General features: G+C 51.7%; 1 protein-coding gene across 1 annotated transcript; it reads left to right on the top strand.

Annotated features, from left to right (window-relative positions):
* The first annotated feature begins 1,833 nt into the window (after window positions 1-1,833).
* On the top strand, window positions 1,834-14,199 carry ALOX15 (arachidonate 15-lipoxygenase). Its single transcript, XM_015437477.4, has 14 exons — window positions 1,834-1,995; window positions 3,890-4,091; window positions 4,389-4,470; window positions 4,549-4,671; window positions 4,837-4,940; window positions 5,140-5,300; window positions 6,266-6,409; window positions 7,522-7,731; window positions 9,992-10,078; window positions 10,177-10,346; window positions 10,975-11,096; window positions 11,659-11,759; window positions 11,871-12,038; window positions 12,148-14,199. The coding sequence occupies exons 1-14, from the start codon at window positions 1,861-1,863 to the stop codon at window positions 12,325-12,327; spliced, it is 1,989 nt and encodes a 662-aa protein (XP_015292963.3). The 5' UTR covers window positions 1,834-1,860; the 3' UTR covers window positions 12,328-14,199.
* The last annotated feature ends 2,759 nt before the right edge of the window (window positions 14,200-16,958 follow it).

Raw genomic sequence — 16,958 nt, 5'->3', positions numbered from 1 at the left:
AGCTTGCAGTGAGCTGAGATCCGGCCACTGCACTCCAGCCCGGGCGACAGAGCGAGACTCCGTCTCAAAAAAAAAAAAAAAAAAAGAAAGAAAAGCTGAACCTGGCGTGGAGCCTGGCGTGGTGCCTCATGCCTGTAATTCCAGCACTTTGGGAGACTGAGGTGGGTGGATCACGAGGTCAGGAGTTCAAGACCAGCCTGGCCAACATGGAGAAACCCCATCTCTACTAAAAATACAAAAATTAGCTGAGTGATGGCGGGCGACTACAATCCCAGCTACTTAGAAAGCTGAGGCAGAGAACTGCTTGAACCTGGGAGATGGAGGTTGCAGTGAGGCAAGATGGCGCCACTGCACTCCAGCCTGCATTCCAGGGTGACAGAGTGAGACTCCATCTCAAAAAAAAAAAAAAAAAAAAAAAAGGAAGGAAAGCTAATTTGCTCTGGTGGGGTGGTGGGGGATGAAAGTACCCGGCAAGACTTTCCGGAGAAACTGGAGATTAACTAGGGTTTAGAAGCATGAATAGATGAATAGATTAATCCAGGAGCAAGTTCTTTGAGAGAACAGCAGTGCGGGGGCAGGGAGTTCCAGGGAACAGATGGCTCCAGACCAAAGAGAAATTGGAGACGAATTAGGGTTTAGAAGCATGAACAGACTAACCCAGAAGTGAGTTCTTTGAGAGAACAGCAGGGGGGAGGTTCCGGGAAACACATGGCTCCAGCACAGGAGATGCCAGGGTGCAGTGGGATGAGAGGTGAGGAGCGCTGGTCAGGTTAGCAAGGGCACTGAATGCCAGAAACATTTATCTGGACTTTTATTCTGCAGGCAACAGGGAGATGGAGGCTTTCACGCTCAAAAGGAATGAGTCCCAGTGGCTGGCACATAGAAGGCAAGTGTGCAAAGTTGGTCAAATGAATTCCTTGGCCTGAATGTACCTTCCTCAAATGCCACTGCAAACTGGGTCTCCTCGCCCACTTCACCCTCTCCTGCAATCCAACTTGTGAGGCGTGTGTGTGTGCGTGCATGTGTGTGTGCCCTTGCGTGTATGCGTGTGTGGGTGTGTGTGTCTGTGCGTGTGTCTGCGCGTGTGCTTGTGTCTGTGCGTGTTTTCATGCATGTGCGTGCGTGTCTGTACATGTGTGCCTGTGTGCGTGTCTATGCAGGTGTCTGTGCATGTGTGTGCGCGTGTGTGTGCGCGCGTATATGCATGTGTGTGTGTGCATGCATGTGTGCGTGAGTCTCTGCGTGTGTGTGCCTGCACGCATGTGTGTGTGCGTGCATGTGTGCGTGAGTCTGTGCGTGTGTGTGCGTGTGTGTGTGCGCGTGTGCATACATGTGTGTGTGCATGTGTGCGTGAGTCTGTGTGTGTGTGTGCGTGCATGCATGCGTGTGTGTGCATGCATGTGTGCGTGAGTCTGTGCGTGTGTGTGCGTGTGTGTGTGCGTGTGCACGCGTGCATTTAGATGGAGGTTGGCTTCCCAGTCATCCAGGCTTGGCCCAAAGTCCGTGGTACACAAGTGCATAACTCCTACCCCCACCTCGCCTGCCTGCTGTACCAGGCGTTGATTCCCTCTTCCTGCATGTTTTCGGTTCAAATCCTTTTCTTCTTCTCCCTCCCGTCAAGATAGTAGTTTCCACTCCCTGCTCTCGCCAGGACACCGCCTTTTGGACTGGGGCTGAATTCTGCCCTTTGAAGCTCTGCTCCTTGGAGCTGGGGGCCCCAGAGGTAGGCGGAGTTGATTGGAGACCTGCCACCCACATTCCGACCCCAAGCGACCTCCAAAAGGGCGGGGTCTCAGGCTGGGTTATTTAGCTGGTCCACCCTTCTTCCCCACCAGAAGGAGCGAAACGTCTTTGAGCAAGATGGGTCTCTACCGCATCCGCTTGTCCACGGGGGCCTCGCTCCATGCGGGTTCCAAGAACCAGGTGCAGCTGTGGCTGGTCGGCCAGCACGGGGAGGCGGCGCTCGGGAAGCGACTGTGGCCCGCACGGGGCAAGGTGAGCTCCCCAGAGCCTGGCGGGGTGGGCTGCGCGCCTGGCTCCGAGTCAGTCAAATACCCGGGAGGCCACGCACCCCCGTAGGCCTCTGGCCCATTCTCTTTGCCGAGGGCGCGCACACTGGGCTCAAAGACAGCGCACGGAGGCCGCAGGGGTGGGGGGCTTTAGGGCAGTTGGTGGCACCCAGTAAGCGCTCAATAAACGTTGCCGCTACCCGATCTCCTTGGAATTGAGGGCACCCTCCTGTGCGCCCCTCGCTGCACAGAGCTCCCTTGTCTGGAAACTCAGCGGACACCGGAGCGGCCGTCGGTCCTCCCGCTTTCTCTATCTTAAAAAAACGTTTCAACCGCTAGCGCTGTTGGATCTCTGACCTTTCGGGCTTTATCACCTGGGGTGGAGTTGGTGATGAGAGGGAAGGGATGGGGAGTCAAGGCAGGAGAACGCTCTCAATTTCCTGACCCACCTCCTGTCATATCTCATGTCATATCTACCTGGTGTTCTACCCGGTCCTGTTACTTTTTTTCTTCCGCGAAACCCCGAATTCCCATCACTGCTCTAGCCCTCTCCCAGATCCCCAAATCCGGATGTCTGTCTCAGGGAACGTCAAAGGAACATGCCCGAACGAGGGCATGTTCCCACCTCCCAGCCCTCTCCTCCTGCCTCCCCGGGTGTCTCCCGCGCCTCCTCCCTCCCTTCACCTCCCTCTAAACAAGAATCCGGCGCAGTCAGTTCTAGACCCTGAGCATCTCCCGCGTCCCAGCCCAATATCCGCCCCGCCGCCGACCGCCCGCGTCTCCTTGAACCTGCGGCGCCCTGCTCCCCGCACCCCCACGCCCGTGCTCCGAGCTTCCGAGAAAGCGGGGCGAAGGGAGCCAGAAAGAGAGAAAATGCGCACGGAGCGGGTTGCCCCGCGACTCCATGGTGAGGGGACGGGGCACGGAAGGTGGAAAGGCGCTCCCTCCTCCCTTTTTCCCTCCCTGTGGTGGGCAGTTGGTGACACACAGTAAACGCTCAATAAATGTTTCCGCTACTCCATCTCCTTGGAATTAAGGGGATGCCCCTGGGCGCCCCTCATTCCACACAGCTCTGGTGTCTGGAAACTGGTCGCCAGAGCCGTCGTAGGTCCTCCGCTTTCTCTATTGTAAAAGCCATTTCAAACCTCCAGCGGCCTCGCCGCCTCTGCTGCAGACCTTCCAAGCCCTTCTGAAGCCAGAATGATTTCTCCCTAATTCACTCCCCCTGCTTAACACATTCGAATGGCTCCCGCTTGTTCTCGGGACCAAATCCAAAGCCCTTGGCGCCACCTTCGAGAGCCTCCGGACCTGCCGACTCCCCACACCTGGGCTCTGAGCTCCAGCTCCAAGGTGCTGCGCGCCCTCCCATCCCCGCTGCTCGCTCTGCCCGGCGCGCCTTTCCCCTGCCTTCCCTTTCTCTCACTCTCCCTGGCTGAGCCCTTTCCGCCTTCAGGTCCCCGGGAAGGTTGTCCCCAGGCCGGTGGGGCCCCTGCAGGTCCTCAGCCTTGGGCGGGGTGGGGGCAGGGGGTGGTCGCACAGCAGGAATTGCCACCAGCGTGCCCTGGCTCCACAGCGCGCTCGTCCAGGGCGCGGCTCCGGGTTCCCAGCGCCCAGCCCAGCGCTTGGCACAGTCAACGACCACAGAGAGGAGAAAGTGAGAGCAGGTGCGGACCTCCCACCTGCCGTCCCCTCAGAACGGAGTCCTGAGGCCACCTGCTCGGCGCGGTCCCTCTCTCTCTCTGGCTCAGTCCCCCGACCCTGATACGTCTCCTCCTCTCAGAGCCTCCAAGGAAGGGCGTGGGCTCTGGAAGGAGCAGGGCTCAGCCGGGTGACCCTCCCGCCCGTCCCCGCCGGGGCTGAGCCTCTAATGTCGCCCGCAGGAGACAGAAGTCAAGGTGGAAGTACCGGAGTACCTGGGGCCGCTGCTGTTTGTGAAGCTGCGCAAACGGCACCTCCTTCAGGACGACGCCTGGTTCTGCAACTGGATCTCCGTGCAGGGCCCCGGAGACGGGGACGAGGTCCGGTTCCCTTGTTACCGCTGGGTGGAGGGCGACGGCGTCCTGAGCCTGCCCGAAGGCACCGGTGAGCGCGGGGCTGGGAGTGTCAGGAGGCCTCTGGGGTGCGAGAGAAGCTGGGGGGATGCGCATGTGGAGAAGAGAGCGCAGGGTGGAGGTGCTGGAACCTGGAGCGCCGGGGTCTTTGGGGGTGTCGAAGGGACGGTGGCTGCAGCTGGCACAGAGTGGCTGGAGCCTGGGGAAGGGGCGTGATACTGAGGGGGCAGGGGCCACACAGAAGGACGGGGTGATGAGGCTCTCCCGGCAGGGGCGAGAAGAGGATCTCAGAAAAAGTCACTGGCCAAGCCCTCCCCTGTCCTTCTAGGCCGCACTGTGGGCGAAGACCCTCAGGGCCTGTTCCAGAAACACCGGGAAGAGGAGCTGGAAGAGAGAAGGAAGCTGTACCGGTGAGCCCTCCTCCCCTGACCCCACGTGAGCTGCTGCTGCTTCCAGCACCCACGCCTGATTTCCTTCCCGCCCCACAGGTGGGGAAACTGGAAGGATGGGTTAATTCTGAATGTGGCTGGGACGAAACTAAGTGACCTCCCTGTGGATGAGCGATTTCTGGAAGACAAGAGAGTTGACTTTGAGGCTTCACTGGCCAAGGGGTGAGAGCAAGGGGAGGCTGGGTGAGAGGGAGGTGTCCTGGTCTAGTGGAAGCCAAGGGGCTTATGGGCTGCACTGCACTGGACTGGCCCAAGATCGGTGCCTGTGGTCGCCATGTTGGAGTCTCAGAATGATGCTCAAACCCTTTGCCCCATCCTGCCCTGAAGGCTGGCGGACCTTGCTATCAAAGACTCTTTAAATGTTCTGACTCGCTGGAAGGATCTGGATGACTTCAAACGGATTTTCTGGTGTGGCCAGAGCAAGCTGGCAGGTCAGTCCCCCCTCCCCGATATGTCTCCCAGGACCCTTACCCCCAGATCCCGCCCAACCCAGGGGAATTGAAAGCAGCAGCATGGGGAGACCAGAGACTGGGGTCCCACTGGTGGGCTGGAGTCAAGGGGCATGGTTGGTGGGGTTGGAAGGACCAAGAGCTCAGATCCCACAACTTGCTAAACAACTGCCTTCCCCAGAGCGCGTGCGGGACTCCTGGAAGGAAGATGCCTTATTTGGGTACCAGTTTCTTAATGGCGCCAACCCCATGTTGCTGAGGCGCTCCGCTCACCTTCCTGCCCGCCTCGTGTTCCCTCCAGGCATGGAGGAACTGCAGGCCCAGCTGGAGAAGGAGCTGGAGGTACGGACATCAGAGCCCTGAGGAGGCTCAACAGTGCAGTGGGGTGGGCTAGCGTCAATGATGCTGCTGCGGGACCACTCTGGGCCGGGCTTGCTGCCAGCCAGCAAGGCCGGATTCTGCAGGAGAGGTCCTGAGGGATCCTGGAGAAGCTCAGCGGCTCGGCCTCCTTCCCACACAAGAGTAGCTGCGGAGGGAGGGCGTGCAAGGTGGAATGGTTGATAGAAACAGGGTCAAATGAAGAAACGTGACTGGCCCTTGGTGCTAGGGATTCAGGGAGTGTGCAGAGGAAGAGAATCAGGGTCAGAGTGCTGTGGCTGTTAATCAGGAGGCGACATGGAACAACAGAGAGGAAATTCATGGGATTCCAGGGCAGATAGGCTTGGATGTGAATCCTGGTTCTGCTATTTGTAAGCTGTGTGACCTCAGGCAAAGCATCCAGCCTCTCTGATTATCTGTTTCCTCTTCTGTAAAATCGAGGCTCATTCAACTAGGTGTTATAAGGCTGAGCTCAGTGGCTCACACCTGTAATCCCAGCACTTCAGGAGGCTGCAGGAGGATCACCTGAGCCCAGAAGTTGGAGGCCAGCCTAGGCAACATGGAGAAACCCTGTCTCTACAAAAGCACAAAAATTAGCATCTGTAATTTTTGGTGTAGTGGCATGCACCTGTAGTCCCACCTATTTGGAGGCTGAGGTGGGAGGATCACCCGGGCCGAAGGAAGTCAAGGCTGCAGTGAGCCGTGGTGATCCTGCCACGGCACTCCAGCCTGGGCAACAGAGTAAGACCCTGATTCAAAACAACAACAACAAAAATGATATGAGGCAATAAGCACATGATCCATTACCTGGAAAAAGTAGGTGTGGAGACAGGTTAGCTCCTCTCTCTCTCTCTGCCCCCTTGGAGGAATCAGAGTAGGAAGAAGATGCTTTATGCTGATAGCAGCCCTTGACCTCTTCCCCCACCCAGGGAGGCACACTGTTTGAAGCTGACTTCTCCCTGCTGGATGGGATCAAGGCCAACGTCATTCTCTGTAGCCAGCAGTACCTGGCTGCCCCTCTGGTCATGCTGAAACTGCAGCCTGATGGGAAACTCTTGCCCATGGTCATCCAGGTGAGAGGACTCAAGATGTCTGCTCCCAGTCTCCAGCCTTCTTAGCTCAGCCCCTTATCGAAATTCACTGAGCACCATCTGCAAAGGCGCTGGGCTAGAGCACCAGGGAGACCCCAAAGGAGGAAATGCGCCAAGTCTCTGATTCAAAGGCCTTGCAGTGTAGCTGGAGAGACACATGGGGCCAGTCTGCAGACTCTGGGACTGAGGAAGTGGACAGAGATAGCCCAGGAGGGATCAGGGGAGGTGGGATGTCATGAGCCTTGGAGGAGGGCCAGGTCTCAGACAAGCAGGAGGGAGAGGAAGGACTGGTCCTCAGGGGCAAGACAGACTGGGCAGAGGCTGAGGTAGAGGAGTCAGGAGATTCCTAGGGGACTGTTGCACTGGGGCCAGACTAAGCCAGGCTAAGGAGTATGAGGTGGGAAGCTGGAGAAGGCTGTGACGAAACGTGCTATGGGCACACGGTGTGGGCAGTGGTGTTTAGGGTGGGTTGGAGAGGGGGGCTGGGGCAATGTGCTCCAGCACTGACCCCAGGAGGAGGGGAGCTCAGATGTGGGTGGTGATTATCAGGATGGAGAGGACAGGTGGATGCGAGTGCAGAGGGAGATCAAGGAGAGGGGAAAGGGGAGCCAGGCCAGGTGCCTGCAGAAATAGCACCAATAAAGAGAACAGGGTGCTCCGGGAGACTTTTGTCTGGCCAATGTTGAGGTAATGGAAGACATTTAAATTGTCCAGCAGGCAGCTGAGAACAAGAGATTCAGTCATTTGTGTAGAAGTGGGGCTAGAAGATTAGATTTCGAAAAACAGTGTGGGATGAAGGAAGCAGGTGGTTTGAATCTTTTCCACACTGCGGGGACTGAAAGGGGAAGTGGAGGCTGGAGGCGGCACCAGAAGAGCAGTTTCTGCAGAATGCTGGAGGCAAAGCAGCTTGCAGGGTGCTAAGTAGGAAGGGGAGGGGAGGAAATGGGAGCTGTAGGGAGTGGGAGCAGTGAGATGGGGAAAGCGAAACACGTTTGGAGGACTAACGGCAAGGTTAACATGCAAGGGGGCGGGGGTCAGATTGCTGAGTGCCCAGCACTCATGCCTTCTCTCCCCACACCTTGTCCCTGCTCCAGCTCCAACTACCCAGCGCAGGATCCCCGCCACCTCCACTTTTCTTGCCCACGGATCCTCCAATGGTCTGGCTTCTGGCCAAATGCTGGGTGCGCAGCTCTGACTTCCAGCTCCATGAGCTGCAGTCTCATCTTCTGAGGGGACACTTGATGGCTGAGGTCATTGCTGTGGCCACCATGAGGTGCCTGCCGTCCATACATCCTATCTTCAAGGTAACACCTTATCCCCTTCTCTCCTGCCTACCCCAGGGCACGTTCCCACCTCTGGAGGCTTCCTTTCTGTGAGGTCTCCGGTATGGAGAGAAACAATGAATGGACAATGTGAGAGCAACAGAGAACGAGCAGGGCTGGCCATGCATTTTCAAAGGGGTTATCACCTCCCACCTGGGGAAAGTGGTGGAAAAAAATCTTACTCTTTTTATATATAAAGCACAGTACATGCAAATGACCAAGGATTCCGTCCAACAAGAGGAACCCATGCAAATAACATTAAAAAGATCTTTTCCAGACAGTCATTTTTTTTTTTTTTTTTTTTTTTGAGATGGAGTCTCCCTTTGTTGCACAGGCTGGGATGCAGTGGTGTGATCTCAGCTCATTGCAACCTCTGCCTCCTGGGTTTAAGCAATTCTCCCACTTCAGCCTCCCCAGTAGCTGGGATTACAGTCACGCACCACCACGCCTGGCTAGTTTTTTTGTATTTTTAATAGAGACAGGATTTCACCATGTTGGCCAGGCTGGTCTCGAATGTCTGACCTCAGATGATCCCCTTGCCTCGGTCTCCCAAAGTGCTGGGATTACAGGCGTGAGCCACCGCGCCCGGTCCAAGCTTGTCTTCTTTAAAGAACTGAAAGAAGGCGAGCGTAATGGATGAAGGGGAGAGGGAGGAGACCAGGCTCTGGAGGGAGGCAGTGATTAGACCATCCATTCTCAGTAGGGGCAACAATGTCCTCCAAGGGGTGAAGATGGCTGGAAAATGTGTGTGAAAAATATTATTATTATTATTATTAATTTATTTATTTTGCTGCCCAGGCTGGAGTGCAGTGTCATGATCTTGGCTCATTACAACCTCTGCCTCCTGGGTTCAAGTGATTCTTCTGCCTCAGCCTCCCAAGTAGCTGGGATTGCAGGCGCCTGCCACCATGCCTGGCTAATTTTTGTATTTTTAGTAGAGACGAGGTTTTGCCATGTTGGTCAGGCTGGTCTCAAACTCCGAGGTGATCTGCCCACCTCAGCCTCCCAAAGTGTTGGGATTACAGGCGTGAGCTGCTGTGGCCAGCCAAATCTTATTATTTTATATAGCACAGATATAATGTGATATATATCTATATAAAGCACAGATATAATGCAATACATAGATATACAGTATATATGTAGTACTACTATTTAATGAGGTGGAGTGAGATTAGGAAAAAATATCTCCAAAGGTTATTTAGTAGGTGGTTAAAAAAAAAAGTTGAGAAATCTTGGTCTAGACCTATGAAAAAATATGAAAAGAAAAAGAGGCCAGGCGCGGTGGTTCATGCCTGTAATCCCAGCTACTCAGGAGGCTGAGGCACAAGAATCGCGTGAACCTGGAAGGCAGCGGTTGCGGTGAGCTGAGATCACACCACTGCACTTCAGCCTGGGCAACAGAGCGAGACTCCATCTCAAAACAAAACAAAACAACAACGAAAGAATGATTTCTTTCAATTATCATAAAGCACTAAGTCTGGTTTGCAGAATGCAAATACTCGATGCAAATCAACTGAAAACTCAGTGGTTTATTTTTATGTATTTCTTTTTAACTTTAATTTTACGTTCAAGGGTACATGGGCCGGTTTGTTCTGTACACGGTGGCTTGGTGTACAGATTATTTTGTCACCGGGTAATAAGCGTGGTACCCGATAGGTAGTTTTTGGATCCCCTCCCTCCTTCCACCCTCCGCCCACAAATAGATGCTGGTTCCCTTATTTGTGTCCATGTATACTCAATGTTTAGCTCTCACTTATAACTGAGAACATGCCATATTTGGCTTTCTGTTCCTGTGTTAGTCCACTTAGGATTATGGCCTCCAGCTCCATCCATGTTGCTGCAGAGAACACGATCTTGTTCTTTTTCATGGCTGCATAGTATTCCATAGTGTGTATCATTTTCTTTACGTAGTGTATCACATTTTCTTTACCCAGTCTATTGTTGATGGGCATTTAGGTTGATTCCATGTCTTTGCTATTGTGAGTAGTGCTGTGATGAACATACATGAGCATGTATGTGCCTTTATAGTGGGGCGATTTATATTTTGGGAGGTATATATCCGGTAATGGAATTGCTGGGTCGAATGGTACTTCTGAAAACTCGCTGTTGAGAGGCCACTGAACTTTACGTCTGTGCTTTTTCTGAAGACCTGGTGCCTTTCCTGCTTGTCGGCCCCTGTTTCCTGCAGGGCTCTGCTGCAGCTCTCCTCTGACTTTGCCCTTCCCTGTGTTTCTCCCTCTAGCTTATCATTCCTCACCTGCGATACACCCTGGAAATTAACGTCCGGGCCAGGACTGGGCTGGTCTCTGACATGGGAGTTTTTGACCAGGTATGGGAAGAGAAAGGGAGATTCTGGGCCACTCTTCTTTCCAGCTCTGGATTCAGGGCAGGTCGATTTGCCTGACCCCGCTCATCCTCGCTCCTCAGGTGGTGAGCACTGGTGGGGGAGGCCACGTGGAGCTGCTCAGGCGAGCTGGAGGCTTTCTAACCTATAGCTCCTTCTGTCCCCCTGATGACTTGGCTGACCGGGGGCTCCTAGGAGTGAAGTCTTCCTTCTATGCCCAAGATGCACTGCGGCTCTGGGAAATCATCTCTCGGTGAGGCAAGGGGCAAGGCCAGTGGGGGTGCAAGTTCGGGTGGAGAAGACGTCTAGGAGAGCGGGAGGTCTGCGTCTGGTTGGGGGCCTGTGCTTTTGTAGAGATAGGGTTTCTCCGTGTTGCCTAGGCTGGCCTCCAACTGAGGGATCCTGGAGAAGCTCAGCGGCTCAGCCTCCTTCCCACACGAGAGTAGCTGCGGAGGGAGGGCATGCAAGGTGGAATGGTTGATAGAAACAGGGTCAAATGAAGAAACGTGACTGGCCCTTGGTGCTAGGGATTCAGGGAGTGTGCAGAGGAAGAGAATCAGGGTCGGAGTGCTGTGGCTGTTAATCAGGAGGCGACATGCAACCACAGAGAGGAAATTCATGGGATTCCAGGGCAGATAGGCTTGGATGTGAATCCTGGTTCTGCTGTTTGTAAGCTGTGTGACCTCAGGCAAAGCATCCAGCCTCTCTGATTATCTGTTTCCTCTTCTGTAAAATCGAGGCTCATTCAACGAGGTGTAAAAATTATAAGGCTGAGCTCAGTGGCTCACACCTGTAATCCTAGCACTTCAGGAGGCTGCAGGAGGATCACCTGAGCCCAGAAGTTGGCTTCAGCTAACTGGCCCTGCTCCGTTGGTTGGTAGGTATGTGGAAGGAATCGTGAGTCTCCACTATAAGACAGACGTGGCTGTGAAAGATGACCCAGAGCTGCAGACCTGGTGTCGAGAGATCACTGAAATCGGGCTGCAAGGGGGCCAGGACCGAGGTAGGAGGAGCCCCTGCCCTGAGATCTCAGACACAAAACCCAAGAGACCTCCCCAGAATCTCCTGTGCTTCATGAAATCTCCCAGAAGCATTTCAACACCTATGAGAACTCCAAAGGCCTTCTCAGATTCCACTGCCTCTCACCTAGAGACAGGTCCCCGTCCTGCACGCTGAGAACCCCTAGGTGCCAGATGCAGCGGGACCAGTGGCTGCTCATACATGTTTAACAACTGACTCTTGGGAAGAACCGTCCTGATTTGTAGCTTTTGCACATTTCCGTGGTATAAATATTTCTACTGTGGCCACCAAGGTGATGCTGACCAGCTTTTGCTTAACACCTAACGTCATTGACTGACTCTTGTGAGCCAGTGTGAGTCAGCGGCAGCACCCCACTGAGTGGGACCCCCCAGCAGAGCTCCCCACTCCGCCACCCCAACCTGCTGTCGTGGTAATTCCCGTAAGAGTTACTGAGCGCTCCTGCCGCTCTTTCTCACCCCGCCTTGTTCTCCTTTCTCTGCTCTACTCCTGCCTTCCCAGCTTCTAACTCTCCTCACCCCCTGCAGGGTTTCCTGTGTCTTTACAGTCTCGGGATCAGGTTTGCCACTTTGTCACCATGTGTATCTTCACCTGCACCGGCCAACACTCCTCTGTGCACCTGGGCCAGGTACTTACCTGGGAATTTGGGGCCTGGAGTGAGGGAGGGGTCTGTGTGCAGGTGGGCCACAGGGCTTTCCTGCTTAGCAGGCACTGACTCTGGATCCCTGCCCTTCCTTAGCTGGACTGGTACACTTGGGTCCCTAATGCACCCTGCACGATGCGGCTGCCCCCGCCGACCACCAAGGATGCAACGCTGGAGACAGTGATGGCAACGCTGCCCAACTTCCACCAGGCTTCTCTGCAGATGTCCATCACTTGGCAGCTGGGCAGACGCCAGCCCATTATGGTGAGAGCCGAGTGCCCAGGGCCCTGAGGAAGGAGGCAGCTGTGGGGACGTGCGGCATCCCAGACTGGGGGTCATAAGGCTCCCAGCCGCTTTTTCCTCTCCCTCCCAGGTGGCTGTGGGCCAGCATGAGGAGGAGTATTTTTCGGGCCCTGAGCCTAAGGCTGTGCTGAAGAAGTTCAGGGAGGAGCTGGCTGCCCTGGATAAGGAAATCGAGAACCGGAATGCAAAGCTGGACATGCCGTACGAGTACCTGCGGCCCAGCCTGGTGGAAAACAGTGTGGCCATCTGAGCGTCGCCAGCCTTTGGTTACTTCAGCCCCCCTCACCCAAGCCACAAGCTGACCCCTTGGTGGCTACAGTCCTGCCCTCCCAAGCCCCACACTCTTCCCATGTCCCACCCTCCCTCAAGGGCCACCTTTTCATGGTCTCTGCACCCAGTGAACACATTTTACTCTAGAGGCATCACCTGGGGCCTTACTCCTTTTTCCTTCCTCCCTCCTTTCCTATCTTCCTTCCTCCCTCTCTTCCTCGTTCTTCATTCAGATCTATAGGGTAAATAGGCACAATTATATAAACCATTTCAAGGCTAGAATAAGGGGATAATACGTATTACTCCACACCTTTTATGAATCAAATATGATTTTGTTGTTGTTAAGACAGAGTCTCACTTTGACACCCAAGCTGGAGTGCAGTGGCGCCATCACCATGGCTCACTGCAGCCTCAGCCTCCTGGGCTCAAATGATCCTCCCTCCTCAGCCTCCCGAGTGGCTGGAACTACAGGCTCATGCCATCATGCCCAGATAATATTTTTTTAATTTTTTATAGAGATGGGTCCTCACCCTATTTCCTAAACTGGAAATAGGATTTTGAACCCAAATTGAGTTTAACAATAACAAAAAGTTATTTTACACTAAAGATGGAAAAGAACTAGGACTAAAGTATTTTAAATAAAATATTGGCAAAAGAATATAGAGCCTCAAAAAATGTTTCCGGGTTCATATGCTTGATGTGGTAAAGAATTTAAAATTTTTAATTTTTTTTTTTTTTTTTGAGACAGAGTCTCGCTGTTGCTGCCCAGGCTGGTGTGTAGTGGTATGATCTCGGCTCACTGCAACCTTCGCCTCCCAAGTTCAAGCAATTGTCCTGCCTCAGCCTCCCACGTAGCTGGGATTACAGGCACCCGCTACCATGCCCAACTAAGTTTTTTGTATTTTTAGTAGAGATGGGGTTTCACCATGTTGGCCAGGCTGGTCTCGAACTCCTGACCTCAGGTGATCTGCCCACCTTAGCCTCCCAAAGTGCTGGGATCACAGGCGCGAACTGCCGTGCCCAGCCTAAAAATTTTTTAAAATTAAAAAGAAATTCTCTTCTAACTGTATAGGATTTAACTTGTGTCCTGAAGCCAGACACTCTACAAAGCAAACTATTAACATCGTGAGTCCCAAGAATGTTTGACTCTGAAGATTTTCATTTCATGGCTCAGGCAGAAAATACTAAACAAAAGTCGGCTGGTTGAACTGAGGAAGCTGCTCCTGGCTGGAGATACTTGGCCTTAGGGCTTCGGCCTGAGGCATCCGTGTCTTAACCCATCTGCAGTTCACCAGTTGGCAAGCTCCACGTTAATATAATTAACTGGAAGAAGGAAACATCTCATTATTACCATAATGAGTACAACAAGGGATTCAATGAATTTCAACTTCTGGATCATGTTACAACTTGGGGAAAATAAACTTGGAAGTTTTATTTCTTTTTTATTTTTTCGAGATGGAGTCTCGCTCTGCCACCCAGGCTGGAGTGCAGTGGTGTGATCTCTGCTCACTGCAACCTCCGTCTCCTGGGTTCAAGCAATTCTCCTGCCTCAGCTTCCCGAGTAGCTGGGATTACAGGCACCCGCCACGATGCCTGGCTAAATTTTTTGTATTTTTAGTAGAGACAAGGTTTCACTGGGTTGGCCAAGCTGGTCTCGATCTCCTGACCTCAGGTGATCCATGATCCACCCCCATGGCCTCCCAAAGTGCTGGGATTACAGGTGTGAGCCACTGCGCCTGGCCTTTATTTCTTAATATGATCATCTGTGAGTATTTTAAAACAGAAGCTAACAGTATACACAAAACAAAAGTGTTTCATTTATAATGTGAATAAAGTTGCTTCTTGTCTCTGATTCTGTTTAATTCTACAGAAGACATACTGACGATGCTTGGTCCGATTTTTTTTTTTTTCAGACGGAGTCTTACTTTGTTGCCCAGGCTGTAGTGCAGTGGCGCAATCTCGGCTCACTGATACCTCTGCTTCCCGGGTTCTCCTGCCTCAGCCTCCTGCATACCTGGGATTACAGGTGCCCGCCACCACACCCATCTAATTTTTTGTATTTTTAGTAGAGATGGGATTTCATCATGTTGACCAGGCTGGTCTTGAACTGTCAACCTCAGGTGATCCACCTGCCTCGGCCTCTGAAAGGGCTAGGATTCCAGGCGTGAGCCACTGCGCCCAGCCTGTATCCAGTTCTCATCCCATGAAATATTTCCCCTTAATCACAGACTAAAAAACTATATATTTTTTCACTTCTATGGAAGTCTTAGATGGATTTCCTGATAGAGAATGAAGAATTTACACTCAGTGATCATCACAGAAATAAAATTGTTACAATCTTTTAAAATCCTTTTATTCACCTTGAAAGCAATTTTGGATTTAAGACTTCAAAGATAGGCCGGGCGCGGTGGCTCAAGCCTGTAATCCCAGCACTTTGGGAGGCCGAGACGGGTGGATCACGAGGTCAGGAGATCGAGACCATCCTGGCTAACACGGTGAAACCCCGTCTCTACTAAAAAAAATACAAAAAAATAGCCGGGCGAGGTGGTGGGCGCCTGTAGTCCCAGCTACTCGGGAGGCTGAGGCAGGAGAATGGCGTGAACCCGGGAGGTGGAGCTTGCAGTGAGCTGAGATCCGGCCACTGCACTCCAGCCTGGGCGACAGAGCAAGACTCCGTCTCAAAAAAAAAAAAAAAAAAAAGACTTCAAAGATAATATTTCCTGACCGGGTGAGGTGGCTCACGCCTGTAACCCCAGCACTTTGGGAGGCCAAGGCGGGCGGATCACCTGAGGTCGGGAGTTCAAGACCAGCCTGACCAACATGGAGAAACCCCGTCTATACTAAAAATACAAAATTAGCTGGGCGTGGCATGGTGGTGCATGCCTGTACTCCCAGCTACTGGGGAAGCTGAGGCAGAATTGCTTGAACTCGGGAAGTGGAGGTTGCAGTGCGCCGAGATCATGCCGTTGCACTCCAGCCTGGGTAACAAGAGAGAAACTCCGTCTCAATAATAATAATAATAATATTTCCCTTGAAAACTGTCTCAAGCATCTAATGTAAATGAAAAGGGCATGAATTCTGCTAAGTGATTTGAAGAAAGACATCAAAACACACTGACGTTTGCATATTTTGTTTTAAATGAGACAGAGTCTTCCTCTGTTGCCTAGGCTGAGTGCAGTGGTGCCATCAGGGCTCACATCAGCCTCAACCTCCTGGGCTCAAGCAATCCTCCCACCTTGTCCTCCCAAACGCTGGGATGACAAGTAAGAGCCACTGCACCTAGCTTGTGTATTTTTGATTGGGAATTTTTGGCTCTCTCTCCAGTGCCTCATTATGTAAGGTACGTAACTTGCAGGGCATGACCTCAGGCAACTTTCTAGCTGCCTGAACTTTCTAATAGCAGCAACTAGGACACAAGAACACTTTTGCCACCTGTCCTACTGTTGCTAGAATAATGTTGGCCCTTGAGTTCATATACAAAGAGAAAGCAATTTTCTCCTGGCCACTCACTGGGGCAGAAAAAGCATCCCTGCCCCTCTGCATTAGGAGAAAACACATTTTCTATGCATGAAAGAAAAGGAAGCAGAACTGCTAAAATGATGCCCAGGAAAATCATTTCTTTTGAAGTGAACTATTCCATTAGTTATATTAGTCAATAGGGAAGTATGTAATATATAATCAGTATATATTATGTTCACCGAAGGTTGCTTTAAGGCTGGTGCTAGGCCAATACTGGGAAGAGTACCTGAAACAAAATAGGCACTCAGTAATCTTTTTTTTTAAATTAATGAGCAAAAAAATTAAAAACGTATGTTTCACCTGGTTTGTATTTCCCAATACAAATACCAGGGACTTCTATGAAAAGCTTTTGAGGTTTTTTTTTTTTTTTTTCCCTTGAAGGGCAATTTTTTTTCATATAAAGTTTGTATCGAACAAACTTTTACAAAGAACAATTCTGTGCTATGGCAGAGTATGTCTGCACATCACAGTTGTCTTTGTTCTTTATGATGAAATTATCAAACACATGAATAAGATCTGAAGGTCCAGTTTCCAAGAAAGGAAGATGGTCATGGATGCTGGTGTAAGCCAGGCCTTCTAGAAAAATTTGAAAAACTGCCAGATCCCTTGAGTTGTGAAAGGTATTTTAAAATTAGTATAGCATAGTAAAAATTATGTGTTAATTATTGTTAATAGTCTTCAGTGTTAATTGTGGACTTACTAATTGCATGAATCATGACTATTCCTTAATGTGTTATTTAAAAGTAGAGTTTAGGATGCTAAACATATGCTTATTGTTTGCAAATGCCTATGCGCTGGGATTTATGTGAGCCAAGCAGTCTGATTGGGCCAAACCCTGGGAAATGTAAATATATTTATTTTTGTTTTACTATTTGGCACAGCCTGTGTCTCCCAATAATTGTAATAATGTCTGCTATTGAATCTTGGCAGACACCATCCAGTGTTTCTCAGAATACAGGCAGCCCTCCTACACTCTGCATCAGAATCCCTCCTGCAGGGGATGCTTGTTTTTTTTTTTTTGTTTTTTTTTTTGTTTTTTTTTTGTTTTTTTTTTTTGAGACGGAGTCTCGCTCTGTCACCCAGGCTGGAGTG

The sequence above is a fragment of the Macaca fascicularis genome, chromosome 16, assembly GCF_037993035.2.
Source record: "Macaca fascicularis isolate 582-1 chromosome 16, T2T-MFA8v1.1".
In the NCBI taxonomy this organism is placed as follows: Eukaryota; Metazoa; Chordata; class Mammalia; order Primates; family Cercopithecidae; genus Macaca; species Macaca fascicularis.
Note: the sequence above shows the minus strand (reverse complement) of the source record. Positions and strands in the feature narration are given on the sequence as shown.

Excerpts from the sequence above, each read along its gene's own strand:
- ALOX15 (XM_015437477.4), top strand. The coding sequence starts at position 1,861 with ATGGGTCTCTACCGCATCCGCTTGTCCACGGGGGCCTCGCTCCATGCG. Across the intron at positions 4,672-4,836 it reads GAGGCTTCACTGGCCAAGGG|GCTGGCGGACCTTGCTATCA; the intron begins GTGAGAGCAAGG and ends CCTGCCCTGAAG. Across the intron at positions 11,097-11,658 it reads GCAAGGGGGCCAGGACCGAG|GGTTTCCTGTGTCTTTACAG; the intron begins GTAGGAGGAGCC and ends CACCCCCTGCAG.